The sequence below is a fragment of the Solenopsis invicta genome, chromosome 5 (genome assembly GCF_016802725.1).
Source record: "Solenopsis invicta isolate M01_SB chromosome 5, UNIL_Sinv_3.0, whole genome shotgun sequence".
Lineage (NCBI taxonomy): Eukaryota > Metazoa > Arthropoda > Insecta > Hymenoptera > Formicidae > Solenopsis > Solenopsis invicta.
In genome coordinates, this window is record NC_052668.1 from 966,873 (window position 1) to 994,701 (window position 27,829).

General features: G+C 29.2%; 1 protein-coding gene across 8 annotated transcripts in view; it reads right to left on the reverse strand.

Annotated features, from left to right (window-relative positions):
* LOC105202915 (potassium voltage-gated channel subfamily KQT member 1) overlaps positions 1–27,829 on the reverse strand; it is a 91,270-nt gene that overhangs the window by 27,271 nt on the left and 36,170 nt on the right. For 4 of the 8 annotated variants that reach the window (XM_039449670.1, XM_039449664.1, XM_039449663.1 and 1 more), the window contains 7 exons: positions 23,210–23,336; positions 19,082–19,257; positions 16,794–16,934; positions 14,853–14,963; positions 12,252–12,458; positions 5,905–5,925; positions 3,000–3,256 (listed from right to left, as the gene is read on the reverse strand). In XM_039449670.1, the coding sequence (XP_039305604.1) occupies positions 3,000–3,256; positions 5,905–5,925; positions 12,252–12,458; positions 14,853–14,963; positions 16,794–16,934; positions 19,082–19,257; positions 23,210–23,336 (1,040 nt within the window). The remainder of the gene's footprint in view (positions 1–2,999; positions 3,257–5,904; positions 5,926–12,251; positions 12,459–14,852; positions 14,964–16,793; positions 16,935–19,081; positions 19,258–23,209; positions 23,337–27,829) is intronic. The other 4 variants (XM_039449667.1, XM_039449669.1, XM_039449665.1 and 1 more) reach the window with 3 other exon arrangements.

A 27,829-nucleotide genomic window follows, 5' to 3' on the forward strand; every position in this document is an offset into this window, starting at 1 on the left:
ATTATTTTCTTTTTCAGTCATTATTGCTCTATATAGCATTATTCTTAGGCAAACTTTGTATATAGTTTAAGTATGACTGTTTAAAATCTCTTTTATTCAACGGCGCGAACCATACCGCACCAAAAACTCATACGTCCACACAATTTTATGGCATCACTATCAGCTCTGGACATATCAAGCGTTTGTACCTGCACTACACATTACCGCAAACATCACATTTAAATGGGAATTTAAAATTGTATCAAAACATAAATCAATGAGAGCCAACGCTGGATGTTCGTGTGTAATTAATATAATCTTTCCAGATCTAGCAATACTTCCATAACATTATACTAAAGATGATCCAAATTGAAGATAGAAATGTCTATTGTATTTGTAATAATTGATTATCAGTATATATTAATTACACACGAACATCCAGCGTTGGCTCTTATGTTTTGATACAATTTTAAATTAACGTGTACATATAACGTACATATATCTGTGAAAACGTTGTTCAATTTTGAGTCAATTTGATTTTGAACATGTTGTCTAAGACTTGATTTAATCTCACAAATGCTTGATTTGTATACCTCCTATACTATTGTTTCTTATCGTTTTTTTTTTCTATTCAAACATTTTTTTCTCATTGTAAATTTATAACACACTTTTTGCAAAGTTCCTTAATATCAGAATAAATTTTTGTTTTGACGGAAAACTGAATAATTTGTAAATTATCAGAGGAACAAGAAAGCAATTTTTAGAGAAGATTAACGCGTGACTGAAATGCGATTGAAAGCGTCGCTTAAGAAATTTTGCCCAAGTTTAAAGTGATAAAGATTGTGGAAGACTCTCGGCGCATTAACGAGTATATCCTTGCTTTTGAAAATCAGCGAGCAATTATTCGCACAGCCGCATTCAAAAAGTCATTGGAACAATCTGATACACTTTTCACTCGACGTCGCGACGGCGGCGCGGCGGTGAGCACTCAGAAATAAGCTCCGTCAATTTCATGGTACCAACTTCGTCTTCTCACCGTCGCATTTACCAAGCTGAAAGGCAAGTTGTTTTTTTCGAGCAGCTCTTCCGCTCGAAGAAATGGACGGAGATACGTCCGTTAAAGGTAACGATATAAAATTGTGCACGCTATTTAACAGATTGTAGTACAACGTGATGCGGACGAAGCTAATTGGGTTGAATTAATAGTTTTCCTTTATTGGTTATTCTAATTTCCTCCGCCGACAATATCTGAGGAACTGAGGAATACTATTTTTCATAGATTCTTTTATCAATTTGATTTTTTCTCCACGAAAGCGTTGAGTCATAAATTGAAAAAAAAAAGTTTTTTTCGTAAACTAAACTTCGGCGATCTAAATGTATTATAAAATCACATCTTTTAACTTAAGATAAAACTTAGATAAAGTTTATAATTCTATTTAATATGTGGCTCAGTCACAATAACATTTTGTGAAACACTGCAAAAATTATTATACAATAAATCGACATTTTTACTAAAAAATCGACTTTAAATTAGTCAAAATAACTGTTATAGCATCGACAAATCTGTATACATAAAAGAAAGAGTATTAAATGAACACTCTTTATCTTTATATAAGAACCTAACATTTTATTCAAACAGTTTATTAAGGTAAGAACTATTTTAAGAAGTCATCAACCAATCACAGAGCCATATGAGCTTTATAGGACATTACAGATCAAGTTGATCTTGAAATAAGCTTCGATTATAATTATCGGCCTTTGTGTAACTTAAAATATGTACAGCCGAATAAAAAGTTGAAAAACAAAAAGACACTCGAGTGTACATACATTCGTGTAACAATATGTGTGATAATATGTGCAAAGTGTAAAAGGAATAAAGATTGAAGTTCGTGTAATTAAATAGTAAAATGTGCCTTAAAAAAGTTACGAGAGATTCGAAAGTAAAAATGTTACTTATAACTATTATGTTATATTGGCATATTAACGTTTCTACACAATAGTAGGCTACTAAACGAATGATAAATAATCACTAGCATTTATCATTTATCAATGGAGATAATATAATGTAAACCTAAAATGAAATTTAATAAAATTTAATCAAATACCTGCATGGCTTATAATACCATTTTCTCTTCTATACTTGCTAACTTAACAAATATTATTTACAAGGGAGGGGGGATTCATCAAGTCTACTTACTTGTTGTCTCGTATCTGTTATAAATTTTCATTTAGCACATTATTTTTATAATTATTTTTCTAAACTTTTTGCAATCATTAATTTTCTCGTTTATTTAAAAGAAAAGACGTTGAATATTATTGAAAATATTTTATTATTTAAATTAACGTGTTGTGTAAGTCCAGGAAAGTTTTATTCTAATTTGATTTGTATCTAATGCGAAGAGATTCGTTTTGATTCATTTTGTCGTGAAAATCTCAGATTCGATTCGATTTAATTATTGCGGATACCTTAATCCATAAAGGTCACATTTCCAAATAACAACGGTCACATGGGATTCACTGGATCCTCCTGCACAAAAGTCGCCATTTGCTAGCTTTTTGATATTTCATCGCAAAAATTTTACTGAACATACCTTGAAGATCTGTTCTTTATCACCCACTAATTTTTTAAAATTAGAATTTAACATAATAAAAAAATTTAAATAAAAAAACTGCAAAATTTGACTTTTTTTACAAAAATATTCATAAAATTTTTAATTTTTGACATAAATCAACAAAAATTTATGAATATATTCTCAAGATAGTATACTTTCAGATAAAAATTAGTTTCATAGAAGGTTGTTCGATTTTGAAAGGTCTGTGTACCCTTAAAGTTAACGTCGGATCTCTTGGACCCCAAGTGACCTTTACGAGTTAACAAAGATTCAGTTCGATTCAATTTGACCTCGCAAATGCTTGATTCGCATACCTTCAATTTCCAGATTAATCATAAAATAATCTCACAATGCATATATCTCTCTCTCTCTCTTTCTCTCTCTAAAAATTTCATAGATGTCGCTCACCGATTGTCGCGTCTGGCACGATTCGGCGTGCCCACTTTGGGCTCCTCCATATAAAAAACCACATCCCCCTCGTTCTCGAGGCGTTGATTGTCGTTCTGTCCAGTCCCGGCACCGGCCGATATGCCGCCCGATATTGTGACGGGAGGCAGGGTCGGCTGTTGCTGTTGCTGCTGCTGCTGTTGCTGGACGTCCATCCGGTTCCGCGATTTTCGCCTCTTCAGCACACTCGCTTTCTTTGCCACCTGGATCATCAGATACTGAACCCCCGTTGCCCTCCCATTACAACACACATCGAACACAACATGCACTATCCCTACTGGCCAGATATTTCGGCTCCTTTATCTCTCTCTTTCTTTTTCTATATTGTTCACAAAACGATGAGCCCATCATCGCCGCTATCATCAACATCGTTCGGAGGATATACGATAAAAAGCAACGATCTCTCTCGTAAAACAGCCGGAACGAAAGCCTTCTGCGGGAAACTACGTTGGTCGCGGGCCGATGTCGTTTATGGCATCTTCTCAACGCGAAAACAATTCGATATATCCGATACATCGCGGAATTCCCGGCGTACAGAAATGCTGAGCGTGTGTTTCATAAAGTTTACATTTTTCTTTCTCTCTCCTCTCATTCTCAAGACTTTACCTCGTAAATATAGGACATTTCTAAAATATTTGGTCCATTTTATCAAACCGTTTTATTAATACAAACAAGAGTCTCACACGGATGAAGAAACACGCGCCGTTTTATTCAGGAAAAGTATTTATATTCCAAAGGTACTTAAAGAAACGTTAAGCATCTTCTGACATTCGAGATTTTCATTTGACGTACGGAGAATTGTCGAGCCGCACGACCGACGCAAATTCCCATTTTTGTGTCGCGAATTCGACATTTGAAGCCTCTCTGAAAGATAAGATGCGGAGACAAGGAGCAACGTGTAAGCACATATGTATATATACATATATATATCTACAACTAGATATGTGATTCACATTTGCGTATCTACACATATGTGATTCAGGCTCATGCAAACTAAAAAAATGTCTCTAAATAAGATGAAGTTATTTTGTATCACATGACACTGATCGCTATCCTTAGAGAGGAAGTAACATATAAAGTGTAGGAATATACAAGCTAGAGCTGCGAATGCGCAAACATGATCAAGTAGACGATTATATTGTTTCTTCATAAGCAAGCTTTAAGAAGCTTACGCGAAGCCTTCGTTCGTTCGAAAAGAAATAACATGTACGAACGCGCGGGTAAATCGTCTTGTTCGTTAAAAGAAAAGAAAAAAAAAAGACAAAAAAATTCAGTAGTATTTCGTTCGTCCTGGTTGGCATTTGTAGTTTCGACATTAAAAAGAAAACGAGTAACGACGTCTCGAGTAGATGGAGGATATAACATTGAAGCTAAAAAGCGGAGTAATGGTTTCGTAAAAGCTTTTTTTGTTTCTCGTTTCGCTTGGAAATCCGGAAATATTCGGTAACAACGAATATTCAGATCCGTCCTCGGCGCAAATTTAAACCTCAGAATGGCCACCATGGCCTAAATTTTCATCGTCTGAATAATAACTATCTAATGAATTTTGTCAACGTGTTTTGTATTGTTCATAAAGAAATGGTAGAAAGCATTAATTTTAAATTTAATAAACTGTCCGGAAAAAAATAACAAATAAAAATAAAAAATATTTTTTAAGAAAATAATTTGTTAAGACAAGGAAGGTGATAATTATTTTTAAATATCGTTCGGACGGCAGTTCTGTTAGTCGATTTTACGTTCTGTGAGAGAGTTAAATTTAAATTTCAAGATATATTATTTTTTTATCATTTCAGTAATTACTATCTAATAAATTTTGTTACGTAAATCCTTGATCGCGGAAAATTTGTATTTTAATTCTAAATTTTTATTTAATCCTACCCAGGATAATGTAGCAAATAAAAATAAAAAATTATTTTTCAATAAAAAATTAATTTGTTAAGATAAGGAGACTAATAATTATTTTTAGATATTATTTGGACGACAGTTATTGAAATCGCTATTATATTATAAGGCAATCTAAGGATTATATTTAATTCTCGAGACATAATATAATTTTTTTGCCGTCTGAATAATACAATTAAATCTGCTTGAATTTTTTTCAGCTATTGCACGTTCAGAAGGAAGCAGTAGAAATTTTAATTTTTAATCCTAAACTGTAGATAATGTAACTAATGAAAATAAAAAAATATTTTTTAATAGGAAAATGATTAAGATAAGAAAGTGATAATTATTTTTAGATATTATTTGGACGACAGTCATGTAAATCGGCATCATATTCTGAGGGTTAAATTTAAACCTCGAGACACGATACAATTATTTTTACCGTTAGAATAATATCACTTTTGCCGCTTGAATTTTTTCTATTATTTTATGCTCACAAAAAAGTGTGGTAGAAATTTTTAATCCTAAACTATCCGCGATAACATAACTAATTAAAAAAATGAATATATATTTTTTAATAAGAAAATTGATTTGTTGAGATAAGAAAAGTTGAGAATTATTTTTAACTATTGTTTGGACAGCAGTCTTATAAAGCGTATTACGTTCTGAGAATTAAATGCTAAACGCGTCCGCATTTGCGTAAAGGCTCAGATTTAAAATTGACCATCCTCATAATTAAGCATGCGGCGAGAAAGTACAGTTCTTGTGATTTACGTTGAATATATGTCTTTCAATGCGCATATATTATACATTCAGCAGACACAGTGAGTACAGTGATCCCGATCACACAGTATAATATAAAAGATAGGACGTTTCATGTCGTGTAACAGAAACGTGATAAAGAAACGTGATAAAAAAAGTTTGGAAAAAAAATAAACATGCAAAAGAGAGTAAAAATGGAAATAAATATAAATCATTTACATACCATCTTCTTTACACAAATCAACTGAAATATATTTAAGGTACATTTTATCATCGTTAAATTATCACTGAGCGTTCTTATTATCTCAATCATCATAAAATCGGTACACGCGCGAATAGACACGGGGTATGTAACGCGGGTTTTCAGAGAAACGGAATTTGAAAATTTTGGCAGCAGATGCAAAATGGAGATGCCGTTCCTACAAATGCGACCGCTTTATGTTAATCGAGCGTAACGCGAAATGTGCCGATTGACTAATTTATTCCTTCATCTCGTCTTTTGATTCTTGGTTTTTCTTTTGCAAATTCCTTTGAAAATTCAAATTTACCATCAGATTAAAGAAGCTAAAGAGATAAACTCCTCGAAAATCGTATTTGCTTTTAACAACTTTGTAACTTGATAAATGTAAAAAAAAATGAAGTTTGAGAGATATTTCTACAACACAAAGAATAATAATCAAATGTAATCAACAAAATGACTATAAACTCAATTTTTCCAACTGAAAACATTTTGGTTTTGTTTTAATCACATTTAGCTATCACATTTTGTTAATTCTGACTCGATCTATTTTGTAGAAGTGTCCGCTCAATAGCAACAAACCTCCTAACGATTTTTAGTTAGAAGTCGTCGTAATTGGACTACTAAGAACCGTACTAAGAGCTTGTTTATTTGTGTTTAATTATATGGCAAAATAATTATTATTAGGAACTCTATTTTTATAGTTATGATTACCATAATGTCAGTGATAACATTCCGTTTCTATAGTTCCGTTAACTATGAAAAAAGTCAGTGTTATAAATTACGATAATTCCAAATATTAAAATCATAGTATCAAGATAGAGATGGCAAAAATAAAATAAACTTTTCTATGTGGTAAGTGCAATCTCAATTACGTGATATAAAGAGAAGAGCCATTAAATATAACTTCTTTTAACATTCACTTATTATTTACACAGGAATGATAATTAATAATATAATTTGCATAAGTAAAACAACTACAAACATATAGGCAACATCAAAAATGACTATGAATCAGAGTTAAATTATAGTAACCGCAACCTTCTTCTCTCAAAATGTTATGTCATTGCGAAACAATGGTCACGAGAAAAAAAACAAAAATCATTTCAGTTATATATTTATATTACAGTAAGTATTTGTTAATAAAAAATATATCATTTTACTCTTTGTACGTCGTATAAATATTCCTCCAAACTTCACTTTCGTATTTAGTACACTTATTTAGTCTGTCACAGAAAATTGTCAAAGATTTTCGAGCACAATCCGACACAATCTATACCCCTTGATGCCGTAATAGTTGTAAATGGTTGTAAAAATAAATATTTCGAATGTACATACATCTTCCTATTGACCAATTTCCCATTGATGCAATTTTTATAATGATTAATACGCGGATATAATAATACAATGGTCATATCAATAAAAATCAAAAGCTGTATAAATCAAACACAGCTCATCCCCCGCACTGAAAGATCAATCGCAATTCGAAAACTGATGCGTCCGTTATTTGATCCGTGTTCAAAAGCAATTTATTTGAGCATGACAACTATTATTTTCAAGTGATAATGTTTAAAATATAAAAAAAGATATTACGAAAAAATACTGATAAATTCGTTGACTGACTTTTCATGAAATTTGTATTTACGTAACATGACAAGAGCCAGTTGACGCACTATTCAAACAATAACGTTTGCAATTGAGATAATTGTAAAAAAAAAATACAGATAAAATTATAATGTCTGAATGCGTGATTGTGCGAATGTAAACAGGTTGCTGACTGGCATTTCATGAAACTGCAATAATATTATCTAAAAAGGATTACATTTGGAAAACGGTTGTAAAACACACATGTGAAAGTACCCCAATAAATGTCTGCAAACATTTCAAATGCTCAGCATTCCAACTAATAAACGATAAATTAATAAATTATCCAAATTATAATAAACCATCAAAGTATATATACAGGATGTTTTATTTGAACCCTTTGTTGCATAGTGTTGCTCTGGTAGCAACACCTATCAAATCTGTTTATTCAATAAATTGTTTCACGTATTCCTTTCCATGTTTGGTACTACTGAATTGCAAAAAGGTTCCTCAAACTAATAAATCAATTTCAGAACCATGTTTTACATGGATCTTTTTTATTATTATTAATAAATATATACGCGGATCTGTGATAAACATAATTTTCAAACTTGCTCGGATTCGTTTAAAAATTACTAGCAACAACTTTTTGAAAAAGTTCTTTTAGACATATCCCCTATGTCAGCCATTAGGAACTATTTATTTCGGTGTTTCAAATTTCTAGTTTGAGACACCAAACCCTCCCTCCTCTCCGTAACCTTTTTCAAGCAGATCCCTTTCCTTTTAAAAAGATATTTTCTACATTTATCATTGGATATTTTAAATTTTTCACATCAGTTTCATACTCGGCGACCTGAACAACACCTGGATAACAAGTTTCACAAAATTATATTCACAAGAAAAAAAACGTGCAATAAAGGGTTAAGTAACATATACAGTCGATCATTTTGAAAAAATTTTTTCGGGAAAATGCTTCAGAAAAATTATATGATCTTAAAAGAAATAAATAAAATGGTAAAATTAATTTGTGAAAAAAATTGATTGAGAAAATATTTCATCTTTTTCTTGAAAAGCAACCGTACGTTTCTTTTAATGATAACTAAATAATACATTTGATTATTTTGTATATAAAATATATAATATACAATTAATAGTTTACAAGATATTATAGATTTTATAACAAATATGTGAGAATAAAATATAAAATATCTCGTAAGATATTGATATTTCGATGCTTCAATATACAGAATAATTAGAAGAATTATATTATGTAAAAAATATTACAAATTCCATTTGAAAAATGACAATAACCTTCACGTAATCTCAAAAATTTAACTTTTTTTTTAAATTAACTGTATCATTACTTTTCCCTAAACTATATAACTTTTGTATGATACGTTTTCTTTAAAAATGCTTTCTTTTCAACATAATCGACTGTGTATCACATAAAATATATATAAAACACACTGTATACATATTCAAAAGAAAAAAAGCAGTCCATTAACAAACAGTTAAGAACAGATTGTCCGCGATAAGGACCGCAATAAAACCAAATTGGACTAATGGAAAACGAAAGTGCAACTCTCATTATCTCGTATGTAAAGGGGAGGGGGGATAATATATAGAAAGCCTCTAGTGTATCTTTAATTACATAAACACACGTGTGACTAGCAATATAAAGGAGAAAACAGAATCGTTAGGATTTCGGCAATTAAAATAACGGCACATTGAGAACATCGAGCAAAAAAATTCGAAATTCTCCGCTTGTAATCATCCACTGCCAAATTATCATCGGATAAGTATAAATATTGTAAAAATATATGCCCGTCATAATTAATATTGTTACATGATAGTGGGATTCACTACAGCAGTAAATAATTAGTGGAAATTAACATTAGGCGGCGGAATTTGCTCGCGAATCTTATATTGCGTGAAACTCAGAAGTCTTAATTTTATTTAACAAATATGGATCTCATTTTCACTTAACAGTTTCCGATATCTCAATGTATTTAAGATAAATTTGAATTGGCATGATCTACTTATGTAAATTAAAACTAATTAATAAAGTAAATATTAATTATAATCAGTGTTTGCCGCTATCTATATACAATTATTTAGATAATTATCTAGATAAAGAAATGGCTTTATCTTGTCTTCATTTAAATTATTATAATGTATATAATTTTCATCTTCTGCTTGAAAGTATTATCCTTCTCTAATTGTCAAAATCTAAAAAATAATGAACGAAAAGAAGAATGAGAAATATTGTCCTTAGAGACTCTATCTCAAAGTTACCATTTATTCTAAGGGAATTTTTCATAATGACAACAAGGTTCCGAAATTCACTACTAGTACTGAAAATCTATAATAATACCTGAGGCGAATTATAGATTTTTAATAAAGACAGTGTATATTGGAACGCAGTCTAGATTGGTCCAGATTGCATGGAGATAGTCATAATTCAATATAAAAATTGTCCCAAAACTATAAATTCAAAAACTTTTACAAAGAATTTTGTGAATTAATGTATCATGTGTATTATATCTTCTACTTTTTAACTTTGATTTCTATTTGCGTAATTAATTCATATTCAAATATTTTTTATCAAATTAAGTTATTTGAAAAAATTTAACTTTTAAGAAATAAAGATTTAGAGATAAAATTATAAACATATTGTTTTCACATCTTAAAATGTTTTGCTCAGTAGTAATATTATCTAAAAATTATCTAGATAAAATATTCTTTTTTCGTCTTTTATGTAGATAAATTAAAAGTAAATCATTCTTATCTCATGCAAGATACATTTACATGTAATTTATTTTATCTTTATCCCGATAATTTTAAGTTATCTATGTGCAACACTGATTATAATCAATTATTTTTGTACTTTTAATGAAAAAATGAAAGATCTCTATCACATTGAGATTCGTTCAATTTATCAAAGAATTATTTAGATCCGAGAAGCGTAAGAACTAATTTATTTGCTTGATTGAAATTTGCTTTGATTGAAATACTCGATAATTTACATTATTAGTTACTAATTTTGATTGAATAATCGCCTCACACGATATTAGCCTTCCGAGTTACTTCGCGCGACAAATCGACATAAGGCAAATTTGATTTCTCTCAATCCGCTTAGAGCACGACCAAGTCCCTCGCGACTCAACGGTATTAGTCGACAATCCTGGTCGCGCGTGGAAATGCAATAGCGATAAAAGTCGAAAGATCTTGGCAGCAATTAATTCGGACATGATATCACGGGTAATCCTAGATCCCTTAATGTGTTCGGCTGCGCGTGTGCACGCGCATTGATCGAATAAGATTACAAGGAAAGGAGGAGGAAAAGAAGTACAATTTTCGCGTGTTTCAATAGGGTGATCACGAAATTCGCGACGGATTAGCATTCGTCTCGACGGGCAGCGCGGCACAATAAGGTAAATGTCTCAAAAACCAGATGTATAACTATGCAAAGCTAATATTGAATTTTTATAAAATTTTACAATGTAAAATGATCTAATTAAACAATTAACTGAAATACAAAACATAAAGGGTTATTATTAATATACAAAAATACGAAGAAATTCAAAATTTTTCCAAAAGTAATAAAAACTTCTAAAGCAGCTGAATAAGTTAATATACGGACAATCTAAAACGCTTGCTTCTAAAATGTTTGTCCTAAACACTCTTCGAGGATTGCTCTTAATGTTTTGCTTCTTGTTTTTTAATTATATTGTTTATAAAAAAAGAAACATCTTGTATCTTTTGTACCAAGTACATGTTTCATATGAATATCATCAAAATATGATCTCCAATTTTTTTGTATAAGAAATTTATTTTGTTTGCATTAACTTTTATAATATTTAAAATAACTCGTAATATAGCAGCAATATCATATAGCAATATTATTTTTTTCACAGCAATGTTACAATGAGATATCGCATGGATATTCTTAAAATATTACCAAGATATAACCGTAATATTAAAATATTAAATCCGTCAAAATAAATAATAATAATGGCTTATCACAAATGCAATACAACATCTAATATTCATGTAACATTGCGAAGAATTAAATCATTTTATTATTTCTATATTACAAATATGTTATAGTTATTATCGTATACAACTTAATTACTTTTCTTTCAAAGCTTAATTTTCAAAGCTTATCGTTAAAAGCATCATTTTATCATTATTAGAACATAGCTAAGAAATCTCATATCCCTGCGTCTTTTAATTTATTCAATGTAGTTTTAAGGTGTTTCTTGATTAGAGACACCTTAAAGAACATCGGCACATTTATTTGTCGATTGTGCCACGTAATATTCTGCGATATTGTAATATGCGTATAATAATATTTCAAATCACATGTCACAATATGTTGTAATATTTCTGTAAAATTTCTATAATATTTAATTGTAATTTTAATCTTGCTGCAATATTGTAATATTACTGTAATATTACTGACATTACGTGAAAATCTACCAAATGTATATCTTATTTAAAGATTACAATTAAATGTTAATATTATAAAAACACATTTAAGATGAATAATAATAAATTTCAGTATAAATATAGAGACATATTCAGTCATTGAGACATTTACCCTAATCGCTCACGGCGCGGTCAATTAAAAGTTGAACAGTGTTGTGTAACCTTGTGTAAGCAGCTAAGAACATCAACAGTCAATAGCTAAATATGGCTACTGCGCTCCGGTTCTCGCTAACATGAACGCAAATAGGAAACGTTACCTTGCCCAAGGGCGTCGAGGGCTGGCCGGCCGGCGCTGGATCCTTGATGTAGATATTCCACGTAGCGACGCTGTTGATGGCCTTGTCAGCGGCGTAACACCTCCACAGACACTGTATCAACATCGCGGCTGCCGGTATTTGCCGATTGAAATGCTTCTGCCGTTGCTTCTGCTGCACTTTCAACGCAAAGCCGGAACCCAGGATACCCTGAAAAAGAAATGCGAAAACATTGGTTCACGAGGTACGAAAATGGTCCCCTGTCATGCGCGATTGTTTGGATTTCTCGTGCAGAGACAGACGATTCCACTACAAATACAAAAATTCAACTTCGTGTTCTTCAGATCCATATTTCTTTTATAAAAATATCATGTGTGAAACTTGTAGTTTCCTAGTTACAAGCGATCTGAAATAGAATTCTTAAAAATTGAAATCGAGAAAAAAAATAAATATTAGCAGTATAACGTATTGTTTATCAAGACATTTTGAAAGAACGAAATTTGCATTTGAGATTTTTAGTTGCAAAGATGTTGGCTACCAGAGACTAATTTGAAAAAGAGAGGAAAAAGTGGTGGGCTGTGTAGGTATTATGCCATTTATATTATCTCCGTTATTACGTGACGTAATTATTTATAGAATCATAAAATGTTTAGCAACCTGCCATTACCCATTATGTAATGCTAATACGCCAATACGTAGTAAACGACATTTGTTATAAGGCATTTTCTTTTACTTTCGAGCATTTTGAAACTTTTTAAGGCTTATTTTAATTACCTTGAAAATTACATACCTCTTCATTCTTTTTAAACTTAAGCGTATTGTCACAAAAATGTGTGTACACTCAAGTATCTTTTTATTATTTAATTTTTCCCAGTCAGAAATAGTTCCTCGAAACAAGGTCGTTTTGATGTCAAAAATACAAGTCGAAAATTGTTAATTTCGATGGATTTTTAATTCCAATTTTGAGTAATTTTCGACTTTCATTCAACATCGAAACGACATCGTTTCGAGGAGCTATTTTCATGTTTTCCTAGAACATCCCGTCAGAAACAAAAAAATAGTTTACTTTTTCTCTTTTTAAAGAATTAAGAACTAGATAAAATGATTAAAAAATCGAGATCGTTTCGATATTGGTTCAAGTTAAAATTATTGTTGAAGGTATTCTTTTTTATTTTTGTTCATTTAAGATAATAAAGTTTTCAATTAAATTTATTTTTTTAGAAAATCGCTTAATTTTTATGTTTAAAAATAAAAGCAATTTTCGCTTCTTAAAATAATTATTGAAAATTATTTTTTTAACACATAAAGAATGAATAAAAAAATCTTTTCTTAGAATTGTTCTAATTTTTTGTATAACATATTTTTTGAAACATTTGTCAGATTTTTTATAATGTGAACCTTAGAATATATTGAAATATACATGTATATATAAAATTTCTGAGAAAAAAATATAAATTTCTCAATATTTCTGAAACGGTCAAATTTCTATAAAAATTCTGAAAAAAAGTTCAGATAACCAATAATTATTGTTTTCAAATTGATGTCGAATAACGTTGATTCTACAAATCATTACATGCGGAAATCATTTTATTTGTTTTCATGTAATAAATGATAAAAATAGATGATGCAAAAATAGAAATGCAATTAGTAATTTTGCTCTTACATCATCGCTTCATCGAATCGATATCGATTTGATCTTTGAACAAATATTTTTTTAAATATAAAATTTATTTATTACATATATATTTCAAAAATAAAAAATATATGAGACTTCTACGCAACTTTTGGTTACTCGAAAATGTTGTAATTTCGACGTAAGTTTTGAATCGATCTTAACGATGTCGAAACGACATCGTTTCGAGGAACCATTTTTGCCTGGGTTTATATTCGGCTGTGTAGATTTCGAGTTAAATAATAACAATAAATTTTGCTAATATGATCTTTATGCGCATTAAAGTCTAATACGATCTCTTTCTCATAGTTTTCTTATCGAAGTAGTTGTTCAATAAATTCATTGTAGCTTTATTGCTAACTTACAATTTACATTACATTTATTATGTGCAGTCTATGTGCGAAAGTCTTATGTGGACATACATTTGCACATTTTATATTTAGCATATATATTATCTCTTTAAATAATTATATAATTTCACAACAAAACACTGTGTTTTTTAAATTAAAACTATAATTTATTTTATTTATTTCTATGGTGGGTCGTATTATCACCTCTGTTTTTCTTCAATGTATTATACAATATAGCAACATTTTTATAAATAAGATTTAATATAATAAATTTGTTATAATTTAATTTCAGAGTAGAATTTACTTCAGAACATTTTAATGATATAACCGTTAAGTTTTCAATTTAAAACATTGATTATTAACAAAGTTATTGTAAATGTAAATGGATAACCATAATATCATCTTCTCCTCTATGTACGAGTATATTAAAAAAAAAGTCTATAAACAAGAAGTAAGTGGAAGATGTTAGTTATATAGTTTACTATGTGCATGAAAGCGCTTTTATCGGTAAAAGCGAATATGTGCCATCGGTATATTGTAAAAAAAGTCAAATTTTTTATTTTTTTATTATAATATACTTACAGCTGGAAGTGCGAAAAAAGATATGGCGAACACACTGAAACACGAGGCCACTATTTTCCCCATCCATGTTTGCGGAACCGTATCACCGTAACCTATCGTTGTTACTGTGATCTGTAACACCGGGAAACATGAAACAGCTGATGATCCTAATTATGGGTCATTTAAAGTTTTATTAATTCGTGTAAATTCTTGATTAAACATTTAAAAATATTATTAATGTCAATGTAAGCAGCAAATATTATAATTTCGAAGAAAGATTATAAATTCAATAAATCCATTATGAATTTTAGAAAAATATTTTAAAATATTCACATATTGGTAAATCCCAATCATGGGCATAATGTGCATAATGTGCATTAACGCATATTAATGTACATTCTTAATGTATATTATGTTTGTTTAGTATATTATTATAAATATAATCTAAAAGAGTGTATCATTAATTCAAGAAGTTATTACAGATATCTTTTATGAAAAAATACTATTGGACTCGCGAAATAACTATTGAAAATTATTGAAAAATCATTCAAATCCATTATTATATGTTATAAGTTTCAATAGTTTTTTGTTTGTCCAGTAATATTTGTCCATAAAGATTTTGAGATGTTAGTAAAAAAGTTATTACAGGTAACATTCGGTTTTTTTTTCTTAAATATTAACAGTGATGAGGAAAGAATTTCATATTGTAATAATTATAAAAAAAATTAACAAATGCAAAAAATCTTTTATAGTTTTATTGATAAATATACATGTATGTCTACTTTTATTAATGAATATATAAAGCATTTAATTTTGTAAATTTAATCCATAATTAAGACTAGACTCATAAATGGCGACGTCACCTTTGTTGATGTATACGGAATTATTTCATTTTCATACGCCCGATGCTTCCAATGATATGGAATTTTCTAATGATAACTTCTAACAAATTTGTGTGTATTAGAAGAATTATGCCGCATGACATCTGCTTTGTGAATGGTTTGACCCGCGAAATGCAACTAATTAAACCTATTAATTACCATATATTATGCCCCAATAAGTAATTTGTGTTGCCTGCGTAAAGTTACAATTCCAACTATTTGCATCGATACCGATACTTCTTTCAAATATATCGTTACATGTAAATTACAAAGTGATTGCTTCCGCAATTATTCTCGAAATTTTTTACAATTTTTTTCAATTAATTAATCATGCATTAGTTTTCAAGTTGCTTTCTTTCATAAAATTAATTTAACTGTTTAATTTTATTGAATTTGTTCTTACTTTCAAGCTCTCTAATTATTAAACTGCATTTTGTTATACTTGTGATAATCCAAACAAGTTCTAAAATCTGATTACATCAACTTTTTCAATGATCAAAGTCGAAAAAAATACATATAGATTTACAGTTGCAACAAAATAGGAATAATTTGGTCTACGTATAGAGAAAAAGATTTATAATTAAAAAATGCAAAAGGAAATAATATGTAAAATTAATAATAAATATATGCGAACTATTGGAATTGAATTGAGTCAAATTAATTAAAATTTTATTCAATTTAAATTTGAGTTTCTGTGATTCGAATCTAAACTATTCAAATTTAAGAGGTTCAAGTACAAACCACATATATTAGCAATTCTATAAAATCATATTTAAAATAATTTACAATGTAATCAATATTATTAATAAATTTTTCTTACATAAAAATTTGTTTATCTGTATATTAAAATTTAATGTAATAATAATTATGTTATTAATTCAAAATATATTAAAAGTATTGTTTTATTTCAACGATTCAATTCGCTTCGGGTAAAATATTATTGATTCGATTATTCAATTCGAACAAAGAAATCAAATTTAATTCGATAAGATTTAACATCGAAAAATATTAATTCGCAAATCTTCAGTTTGTTAAAATAATCAATACCAAGAAATAAAGATCTTTGATATAAAAAACTTACCACTCCCCACCAAAGAGCATCGGCGTAACTCGAGAAGTCCGTTTTGCCATTCGGTCCAACTGCGTCTTTTTCGGCGAGATATACGAAATAGCTGCTGAAAATAAGGCCTAGGAATCCAATGTACAGAGTCGTAATCAGCTCCTGTTAAAGAAAAACAATTATAAGAAGAATAAAAATATTTCGCATCAATATCATTTGATAAATTGTATCTATATATAATTTATAATATTTGTATCTTCAGGGCTAAACAAATAGCATTTCAAATACAAAATACAAAATATTAGTAATCTTACGATTTAAAATGCAATTTGTATTTTGTATTTCAAGTACAAATTGCCAGTATTTTGTATTTGAGAGAAGAATACCTTTTACCCAGGCTTGTATGAATATTAATTTATATAGAAATTGTTATTATATATATACGTATATACATATATGAGCCGAATAAGGTCCAGCACTAACCCTTAGACACAAGAGGGTGAGAGAGACCCATTTAAAGTTTCAAACGCTTGCTGTGTGAAGATAAAATGAGATGTAGGAGGTTCGGACCAGAGGGTAAAAAAAGTTTGAAATCTCCTTTTTCGAATGATATATTTGATCAACTTTATTGGTCAACTAGAATTCGAACGGCACTGCAGCAAAGACTTATTGGGATCTGTGAGACTACCATTGTGTGCGACTAAAATTTTTTTGGAAATAATTTTATATAAAAAGGACAAAACATGTTCAAACAGGTCCGTTCGCGTATGTTACTCGCATATATTCTGTCTAGAGATAGAATGCTATATAGTGGAAAAGGCGGCTTCTGCGCACGGTCCGAAATATATCATGAAACACATCAATGTTTAATTTTAGACACCTTGAGTTAATAAAAAATTATCATATTTGATTTGTTACATAATTACTTTTTAATAGGAATAACAATGGCATGACTTTTTTTGAAAGTATGACTCTTTAGCTTCAAAACGCCATGTTATAAAGTCTTCAAAAGTTTTTTGTTGCAAAGCAATGATTTTTTAAAGAAAAAATTGATTTTTAAACAATTTTCCATTTTTGCTTAATGGTTTTTTCTTTTATGACTTCACAATAAATCATTTTTCGGCAATACCACTTGTGCAGTAACATTTCTGAGATTCTAATTTTTCATCTGAAAAAAAAAAAGATTGTTGAAAAATATTGATTGAAACCAAAGTTATAAATTTCTCAGAGTTGAAAAAGTCTCCTAGACTGGAAAATGTGTTTACATATTTTACGAGATCGGTGTGTTTAAGGGTTAAGTAAGAACCATTTAAATACACCATTTAATAGCACGTTTTACGTCCTTAAAATATATGTTTAAAAAAGTGTGTCGTGGGAAGTAAGTAAATAGAGGCTTGGTAATTAAAACTGACAGCAACGCGTTTGTTTAGTGCAACAAAAACTTGTAACAAAGTGAGTATATAATCCGTTTTTATCAAACTTCATAGCAAAGTTTAAATACACGGAAAGAACAATGTTACTGTCGTATCTGAAAATTTAGATACACATCAGAAAATAATTTTATGTTGGACTATCAAAATAATTATGTGAGTGGTTCAAGCATAATGATGCTGATGTAAAGTTTTGATAATTTAGCAATCAGCTTAAATGTCCAATATACATTTTTTAATGGTACATAATTATTTTCAGATCTATATTTCATTAAAATTGTTCTTTCCGTATATACATTATTCAATTACATACATTAAATGTATTGAACATTTATATAATATATAAAAATATATATGTATTGAGTGTGTGCGTGTGCGTGTGCGTGTGCGTGTGCGTGTGCGCGCGCGTGTGTGTGTGTGTGTTTGTGTGCACACACACACACACACACACACACACACACACACACACACACACACACACATATATATATATGTGTGTGTACACACACACACACATATATATATATATATATATATATATAATCTACAAGTAATATATATTATATACAAGGTGTATATATCCTGTATAATCTATTTAAAATAATATAAGACATCAAGCTCCAGATCTTGATTGTTATAACAGTTGATACTTATTTACTCATTTAGAAATGTTCTATATAAAAGAATTCTATATATTTTATTTTTGTGAATGATTAAAGTTTTATTCTCCTCTGATTTATATTTCAATATTCTCATAAATAGAATATTAAAAAAGTACAACAATTTAATAAGTGAGCATTATTCGGAGCAAATTATCTAAATTAAAATCATTGTTAAAGTCTGTTTCTTGTATAATTAAAAATTTTTGTAGAGATATACCTGACGGTGTATGAAAACCACCGAACCCAGAAGTCGCCACGTGCCGCCTTGACGATCGACATGAAGCATTCGCAGAATTTGTAGAAACCGAATGCCTCTGATGGCGGAAGTGGCGAATACCTGTCCGTTGCTTCCTACCGACAAGACTACCATGGACGCTACTACGACGATTAAATCTGAAAAAAAACGAATGAAGAAAGTGTCATTCAATAATAATTTATTAGTAACCAAGAAAGCATGCAATTCCAATAGATCAGAGTGTGATACATACGACAGCTTAGAGTGTATAACACGTGATAAACACTAAACCATTTATTTATTAACATAGTTAAAAATATATATAAGTAGTTAATATAATTAATTAATGAAAATAATTGGCAAGCAACTTTGTTAATTTATTGATTAAATTTTTGCTTAACTAAAGTAATTCACTACAAATTAATAATAAGCATAATCAGTATTAATTTAAACAATTATTGAAATAAATCAATTATTAATTAAAAAATAGTAATAATCAACTGTTAAAAATAATAATCATTATTTTTAATCGTATTTCAAAAATTATAAGTATAATTACAAAAATTGTTAAAAAATTACAAAACGTTTTTTTATATAAAAAAAATGTTTAAATTAACATTGGTCGATAAATTTATAATTATTTTATTTATAATGCAAATTCATGTTATTCAGCTATCAATCAATGCTATAAATCAGTAATTAAAATTAATAGTTAACTTTTAAATAGCAGCAGTTAAATATTTTCAACCGATTGAATTAATTATATTTGCATACGATTAATTTTAGTCGATTTATTTTATTGAATCAAATTAAAAATGTTATTAATTAATGTTTACGATTTATTTCAGAATAAAATATTTTGTATGAAAAATATTTATAATCAAAAATTAAATTTTAAATTATAATTATTAATCATTTTTTAATTATAATATTAATCAATAATTGATTAAATTTTGCCCAATACATAATTCATCCACACATATGTAGAAAAATTTTTAATACATATGTAGTATAATGCACACGCGCACACACGTACACACACTACAATATTTATTTTAATATACATGTATATATAATACACTCTCATTCATATTCAATTTTTAAATAAAGTATTTATTCTTGTGTGCATGTGTGTGTATGTCAAAATAAATACTTTTGGGCATCGATTAACTATGTATAACCAATTGCAACCGATGAAAGCAAAGCACATAATCCGATTAGTGTTTCATCCGACACCACCATTTATGTGCAAAACTCGTCGACGATACACATTGTTGACGATTAAAAACAACTCTCTTTCCATCCGCACGTTACGAAATTGCCAGAATAGCTGTAATCTCTGTCGCATTTCCGCGGCTAGCCTGTTAACAATAATGCTCCATTTTCTACTCTGCGGACGATTATTATTCTCTTGTGGGCAAAATGAAATGCGGTATATTCTCGATTATTTGAGATAACTGTTGAAAAAAAGGAATGAGCGAAAATCGAAAATAACAGATAATCTAGAGTACTGTTTACCACGCGGTCTAAAACACGATGTAAAATCGATTCAAAAACATATCATTTAAAAATACTGATCCACGCAAATTGCAGGTATGTATAATTACGCACGATTATTGAAGTATAACGAAATTTGGGTAACAAAGAATTTTCTCGTTCTGAATAATCTGCACACGAGCATAAAGTAATTAAATATATTATATGCAGAGAAAAAGAATGTTAATTAATTTGAAAATGTTTCTTTGAAATGTTAAGTATTGAAATAAGATTATATAGCGTTAAAACGTAGTTTGCTTATATGTAGATATTTTGTATAATTTTATTATGAAAAATATATTTAATAATAGTTTTCATGAATACACAGTTTAAAAACAATAATATTTTCTAACCAAAAGTTAGAAATTTTTAGTATTTTTGTTATCAAAATCATCATATTGTATCCTTTAAATAATTATTGAAATACTGAAATAACACAATTTTTTGGTGAAATTTAAGATTACTAAATTTTTCAAGGGGCCAGGACCCTTTGGAGGGTCAAAAAACCCTATTTTTATGAATTTTTTTTACGGAAACTATATGAGCGATTAATTTGAAATTTTGCACATATATTTATCTATATTTTGTTGTTAATCAGTAATTCTTTCAAGTAAAATTAATGAAAATTGTAATAATTATAATATTGTTCGCGCGATGTGTCTGAGTGCGCATCGTCTCATGGTGACCATAAAATCTTGTTATCAAAATCATCATATTGTATCCTTTAAATAATTATTGAAATACAGTTATCTTAAACAACAAATAGAAAAAGATTCTTAATTTACAGATATTTGGTTATCGTTGGAACCAGAATTATTAAAATTGAACTATTTTTAAAATAATTATTGTGTATGTCAAAATAAATTTTAAAAAATTACTCAAAATTTTTAAGGTTTAACATAAAAAAAAAGAACTTTAAATTTAAAAAAAACTTTAAGCGCATTTTTCTTGAATCTATGTTTTTCAAACTAGTGACGATGCGCGCTTGGGCACGTCGCGCAAACAATACTATAATTATTACAATTTTCATTATTTTTACTTGGAAAAATTCCTGATTAACAATAAAATATAGATAAATATGTGTGCAAAATTTCAAATTAATCGCTCATATAGTTTTTGTAAAACAATTTATAAAAGTAGCCTTTTTTTAACCCTCCAAAGAATCCTGTCCCCTTAAGTTATTTATGTTTTAGAAAAATGGAAAAATTATTCTACAAATTAGTCTTCTGTAATTTCTGGGCAGAAGCATTGCTAAGACACTTTAAAATAAAGTGTATTTATTATATTGGAAAATAATGAAATAAAATTAAAAAGAAATGCAGCATGTAAAAATTTTTCCGCTTCAAAAAAAATGTTATAACTTCCATAATTTTTCAACTTTTTTGATAAAAATTTAGGAGTTGATTCTGAAAAGTATATACTTTCATAAAATGCAATTTTTAAAAAATTGATTTTTTTTATCCTCCAAAGGATCTTGCCCTCTTAAAGATGATTAAATTATATAGATAAAAAGTGTCTGACAATTAATAATAAATTTCTCGTATGTAGGTAGAATGGACCAAACTGAGTCGAAAAGTCTTGTACCACTTTGCGATCCTCGCAATAATTAACGAGTTATAAATTAATAAAAATTTCAAATTAGTCCCGCCCACCGCCAAATCTAAGCGTGCAATCGAGATTGTCAAGCATGCAAGGCGGTGTGTTTACTGCTTGTTGTAAGGAGCGGCAACGGCTACGCAGAAATGGCGCGTAACGCTAGGATCCCGTTCTGGGGCAAGCAGTAAACATTCCTGCGCGCTTGGCAATCTTGATCGCGCGATTTGGCGATGGGCGGGACTAATTCGGAATTTTTATTAATTTATAACTCGTTAACTATTACTAGGATTGCAAAGTGGTGCAGGACTTTTCGACTCAGTTTGGTCCATTTTACCTACATACGAAAGATTTATCATTAATTGTCAGACACCCTGTATAAGCAAAAAATTATGTTTTTAACAATAATCATTCTATTAGTTTTAATCCTATACTAATATTTTGTTTCTTCTGTGTATAAAAATTTTGCAATAAAAGTTTTGAAAATCTTTTATTTGAGTAGCACTTTAATTTTCGGATAATAATTTAGAAGAAAGTATTTGCCCGTTTCTTTCTGTTTTCGCTGTTAAAGCCCCGATCGCGCATTTATTATCAATGTAATTACAAAGTTTGCGAAACAGAGGCCAAGTAATCAATTTTAAGCGAGTCTTCAATTAAGGGAGGAATTTCGCCTTTCGCTTGTGTTCCATTTGTGGAACGCATCCGACAGAACGATGGTTGCGATACAAAGCGCCCGCAATCTTGATTTTAGCAAAATGGACTCGATATTAGGGCCAGAGCTTAATATCACAAAGTTAGACGGTAGTGACGGTCACAAACGGTCTTGTACATGTGGTGCGAAACAAAGGGACGATTGTCGCGATTCCATTTTTCGCCGGTCGATCGGACAATGCAAATATCAGATTAATTTTAGTCGTGCTGCATTTCGGCCGCATTGCATCGCGGCTTGCCGCTGAGAGAAATCAAATGTCAGCAACTCACCTATGATACAAATCGGTTTCCGAATGAATCGTAGCCGTCCACAGCAGCCCATGTATTTGGATCTGCAGCCCGCGCTCCATAGCCGTACCAGATATTCGACTCCGAAGAATACCACGAGACATATTTCCTAAACAATAATGAAATGTAATTGATCTCTCAACTTTTTGACTTTTGATACTAGTTGAACGAGTAACAGTTCAATTAGTGTTATATAATCGATGTAATATTAGTTTACAAAAAATATATTTAAATTATTTCAAATCAAAAGAGATGAAACAAAAAATCAAATTTTAACACGTCCAAAGTATCTGAAATAATTGAAGCTTAATGTGCAAAAATGCAATTATACTCGTGAAGCTTTTTTCAAAAGAATAATTTGATTATTTCGTTTAAAGTTTAAAAAAAAAAAAAATATATATATATATATATATAAATTTTACTAAAATTCTGTAATTCTTGGTAATTATTTAGAGATAGAGACCACTTTCCAATAATTTTGACCTTGACATATGTTCTCAAGGGCATGGCCCTGAGTAACCTCCAACAAAATTTAGCCGTCGTTCGCCCTTCGTTAAAAAGTTATAATTATAAAGTTTGGGTAATAATTATAAAGTTTGGGTAATTATTTACCTTTTTTTTTTATTATTTTAGAAAATATTCATTTTACAAAAAAAAGCTTGAACAAAAAGTGAAGTTCGTGATAAGCTTTACAAAAAAGGTCATATATATATATATATATATATATATATATATATATATATATATATATAAAATCTAACTTTAATACTTTAGACGTTATAATAGAAAAACTGGGTAATTATTCAGAGATAGGGACCACCTTCCAATAAGTTTGGTTCCACATTCCCATAAAACTTATTGAAGGTTACTCAGGGCCATACCCTTGACAACATATGTCAAAGTCAAAATTATTGGAGGGTGGTCCCTACCTTTAAATAATTACTTAACTTTTGAATAAATTCTTTGGTAGTAATATTACTGCAGTAAATTAATAAAATTTTTGAAGGAAACACTCTGTTAATGAAAAAACAGTGCAGCGTTGATTTTAAAAATTCCATACATAAAAATCATACAAGTTTTAGTACATTTTATACTTCTTGGACTTTATATAAAAATAGTAACAAAAATGCTTCTTTAAGAAAAAGCTTCATATAACTACAATAATAGGCAATTAAAATATATAGGGTAAAGTCGCCCATTACGGGACAAGTTCCTAATATGAGTGAGCTTTCTGCTACATTAACAAACGCATGTGGTTGATACCACCATAAATTTATTGCTCTTCGGGTAAAATCTATTTAGTAAAAAATTCATTATTAGATCATGCGTGTAGTCGTTAAAAAAAAATTTTTTTTAATTAGATGTTGCTAAGATTTATTGAAATTTATTGAAATGAATCTTTAAACCTTGTTTATTATAAAATACACAAATATAACAAATATAACAATTTTGCATGTATTGATAGAATAAAGTATTAATAAAAAAATACGAGATGAGATAATTTGCTTATTTTATAAATATTAGATTTGATAATCGTGAAACCGTAAAGCGTGGAACTCATAATATGAGGCACACAAAAATCCATTTATTATTACATATTCTGACTTCAAGAGCTTTCCAAAATGCTATAATAAAATTTTTCATTGAAGACTTTCGAATTATGAGGCTTGAAAGTTATGGCTTTCAGCTTTAGCAATGAGACTTCAAAATATATATCTCGAAGAGAATAAATTTTGGAGAAAAGTGTTACGTACGAAAGTTTTTGAGTATCAAAAGAGCCATTTAATTAATCAATTAGATTTTGAATCTGGAGTCTAATTTGAACTTAGTAAGGTCCATAACACTCATCTCATATAAAAAAATCTTTGTGTCTCACAATAGAAACCTCATTTTTGAACCAGCAAAATAAGCAGTTTTGATAAAAAATTATTAGTTGCTAACTTTTGGCGATAAAACTTAAATACATTTACTATAATTTAGATATAAATGTAAGAGTTAATGGTATAAATTAAATAAATTATAAGCCTTTAAAGAAAAGTATCTCATAATAGGCGACTTTACCCTATAAGGTTATGCTATAAAACTTATATGATCAAGACAGTGATACCAATTTTCAAAAATCCGACAGTTTATTTCATCAATCTAATATAAACTATGAAGCGATCGTGGCACAGAGAGATTCGTGCGTCTGCTCTCTGTGTCGAAAATTCGGATTCAAATTCCACTGATTCAAAACATATTTGATTTTAATCAATCGCTACTTCTCGGAAGGCAATGGTAAACCACCGAGAGTATCTTGCCAAGAGAATCCCTTTAGATAAGGCCATTCGAAACTGGCGTTTAGACCGGTAGGTCTCGTATATCTGTGTACATTCTAAACAGCGTACATCAAAGAAGAAATACGTTGAGGGGTCACTACGCTCTGACAAGAGCTAAGGACTGACGAATGAATATAAACTATAAAAATAAATTTCCATTATGTCGTAGACAAAAAATTCAAGCTGCACAATATTAGCAAAACTCTGCTCTTAAATAACGTTAAAAAATAAGATATTGAAATTAAAGGATACATCAGAATTTCAAGATAATGTTAATCTCATTTTACAAAAAAAATGTCAGTTATGTCAAAGATTTCTTACATGTTAAACCTTAATTATTTCGAAAACCTATTGAAATTTGGTTTGCGGCTTTATTTTTAGTATTTAAAAATCTATGGGAAGTACTTTGTCTAGTTTAAGATTATTTTGAGCTATAAGCTAGTGTAATTATCCAACATATCGGTGGGAGGAAAATGCAGGGGAATAGTTTTGTTCCATAAATTATTATGGACATTAGCTAATCATCCCTAAAGTGAATATGCAACGAACGCGGTAGTGTATGGACGGTGGGTGGCTATTGTATCGATTGTACTAACGCCGTTGTATGAACGGGATGCTCTAGAAAAACGAGGACGTCAATGTTAGAACCGCAATGAAGTGGGTCCTTGAAAACTAGTTTATACAATATTTCTTTATAATCCAGGACAATAACGAGCTTCGTGTTTTATACGAGCTTTTTTCCTCGCATGTGCGTGGGAAGAGGTGAGAAAGTATCTCGAGCAAACGCTACTAAATTTGTAATGTCGAATTTTACCCAATTTGAGTTATTTTTAATTATTCTTTTAATTATTCCTATCGCCATTGCTCTTACGTATGTCGATAATTTATCTAAGACAATGGAGTTAAATAATTTAATTCAAGAAATGTTAAATTCAGTGCTGAGAAAAATAGTTTAAATTAAAAGCAATAACAGAAATATTTATTTAAGGAGTGTTTATATAAAAAATATTATTTAAAATAAATATTTTGTTAAAAAATATAAGAAAGCAAATAGTATTTAATATTTATAAATACAATTATTTTTTATCAGATATTTATTTTAAGACATTATAAGATGTTTATAACATCATGAAATATTTATTTTACATGTCGATATATGATAAATAAGTTTTCTCTGTTTTCTACTGTTTATTTACGATTTTATTAAAAGTATGTATTTACGAAACAGATCCCATGGATAGATAAATGTTCATTCTTGATAGTAGCTAGGTATAATGACAAGTGAATTTATCATAAAACACTATAGAAATTACAGAGTTATATCTATACATCTATGAGATGAGTTCTGTTTTTTATTGTAATATTCTTTATTTTGTATTTTTTATTTATTAGCACTTATATACTACATTAATATGGACACTGTTTATTTCAAAGTTAAGCAATTCAACCACAGAAATGGATTGATCAGATGAGGTTCATCTTTTAACGTGTTTCATGATAGAATAATAAATTTCAACACACATAGAAAATAAAAATACCAAAATATAATTCAACTGAAGGAATTGGTTTAAATTTCATCCTTTAATATTTAATAGTGAAAGTTTTCCTAATATGCAATACCAATTTGTAAACGACACTCATTCTGTATCAGTGACAGTCTGTGAAATTTTGTCCGTAAACTTTCACAGAGTTAAATTTACTCCTCTTTAAATGATAAAAAGACGAGAGAAGAAATTAATTTTATTTGTGCAGCTTCGGTGGTGAAGAAAAGAAAAAGTTTTTCGCCGAGAGAGAAAACTATTGTAAAGTCTATTCTTGGGCAAACCAACAAATCTAAAGTGTTCTTTTTGATGGGCTAATTAAATGAAGTTTGTTTTAACTTTCTTACAAGACTCTTGTTTCGATGAATTCATAATCATTGTCAATGTTTAACGTTTGGCTTTGCAATCAGGATAACATTCAGCATTAATTCTTTCCTCGAAATAAAACATTACGTTTTAAATAATACAAAAAGCATAAAAATATGAAGAATATGCAAAAATACTTAAATGTAAATTAAAATTCTGTTACAAAAATAAATAAAAACGATAAATTGCAGAACACTTAAGCGAGAATTTTATCGAATTCTAAATGTGAATATTATTAAAACAAAAAGATATATAAAATACATATATAGAAAATATATATAAATGTAGAAGATATATAACACTGAATACAGAAAAGATCTTTAAATTGCGACCAATGATGACTTACTTTGATATTAAAAAAAAAAATTCCGAATTAA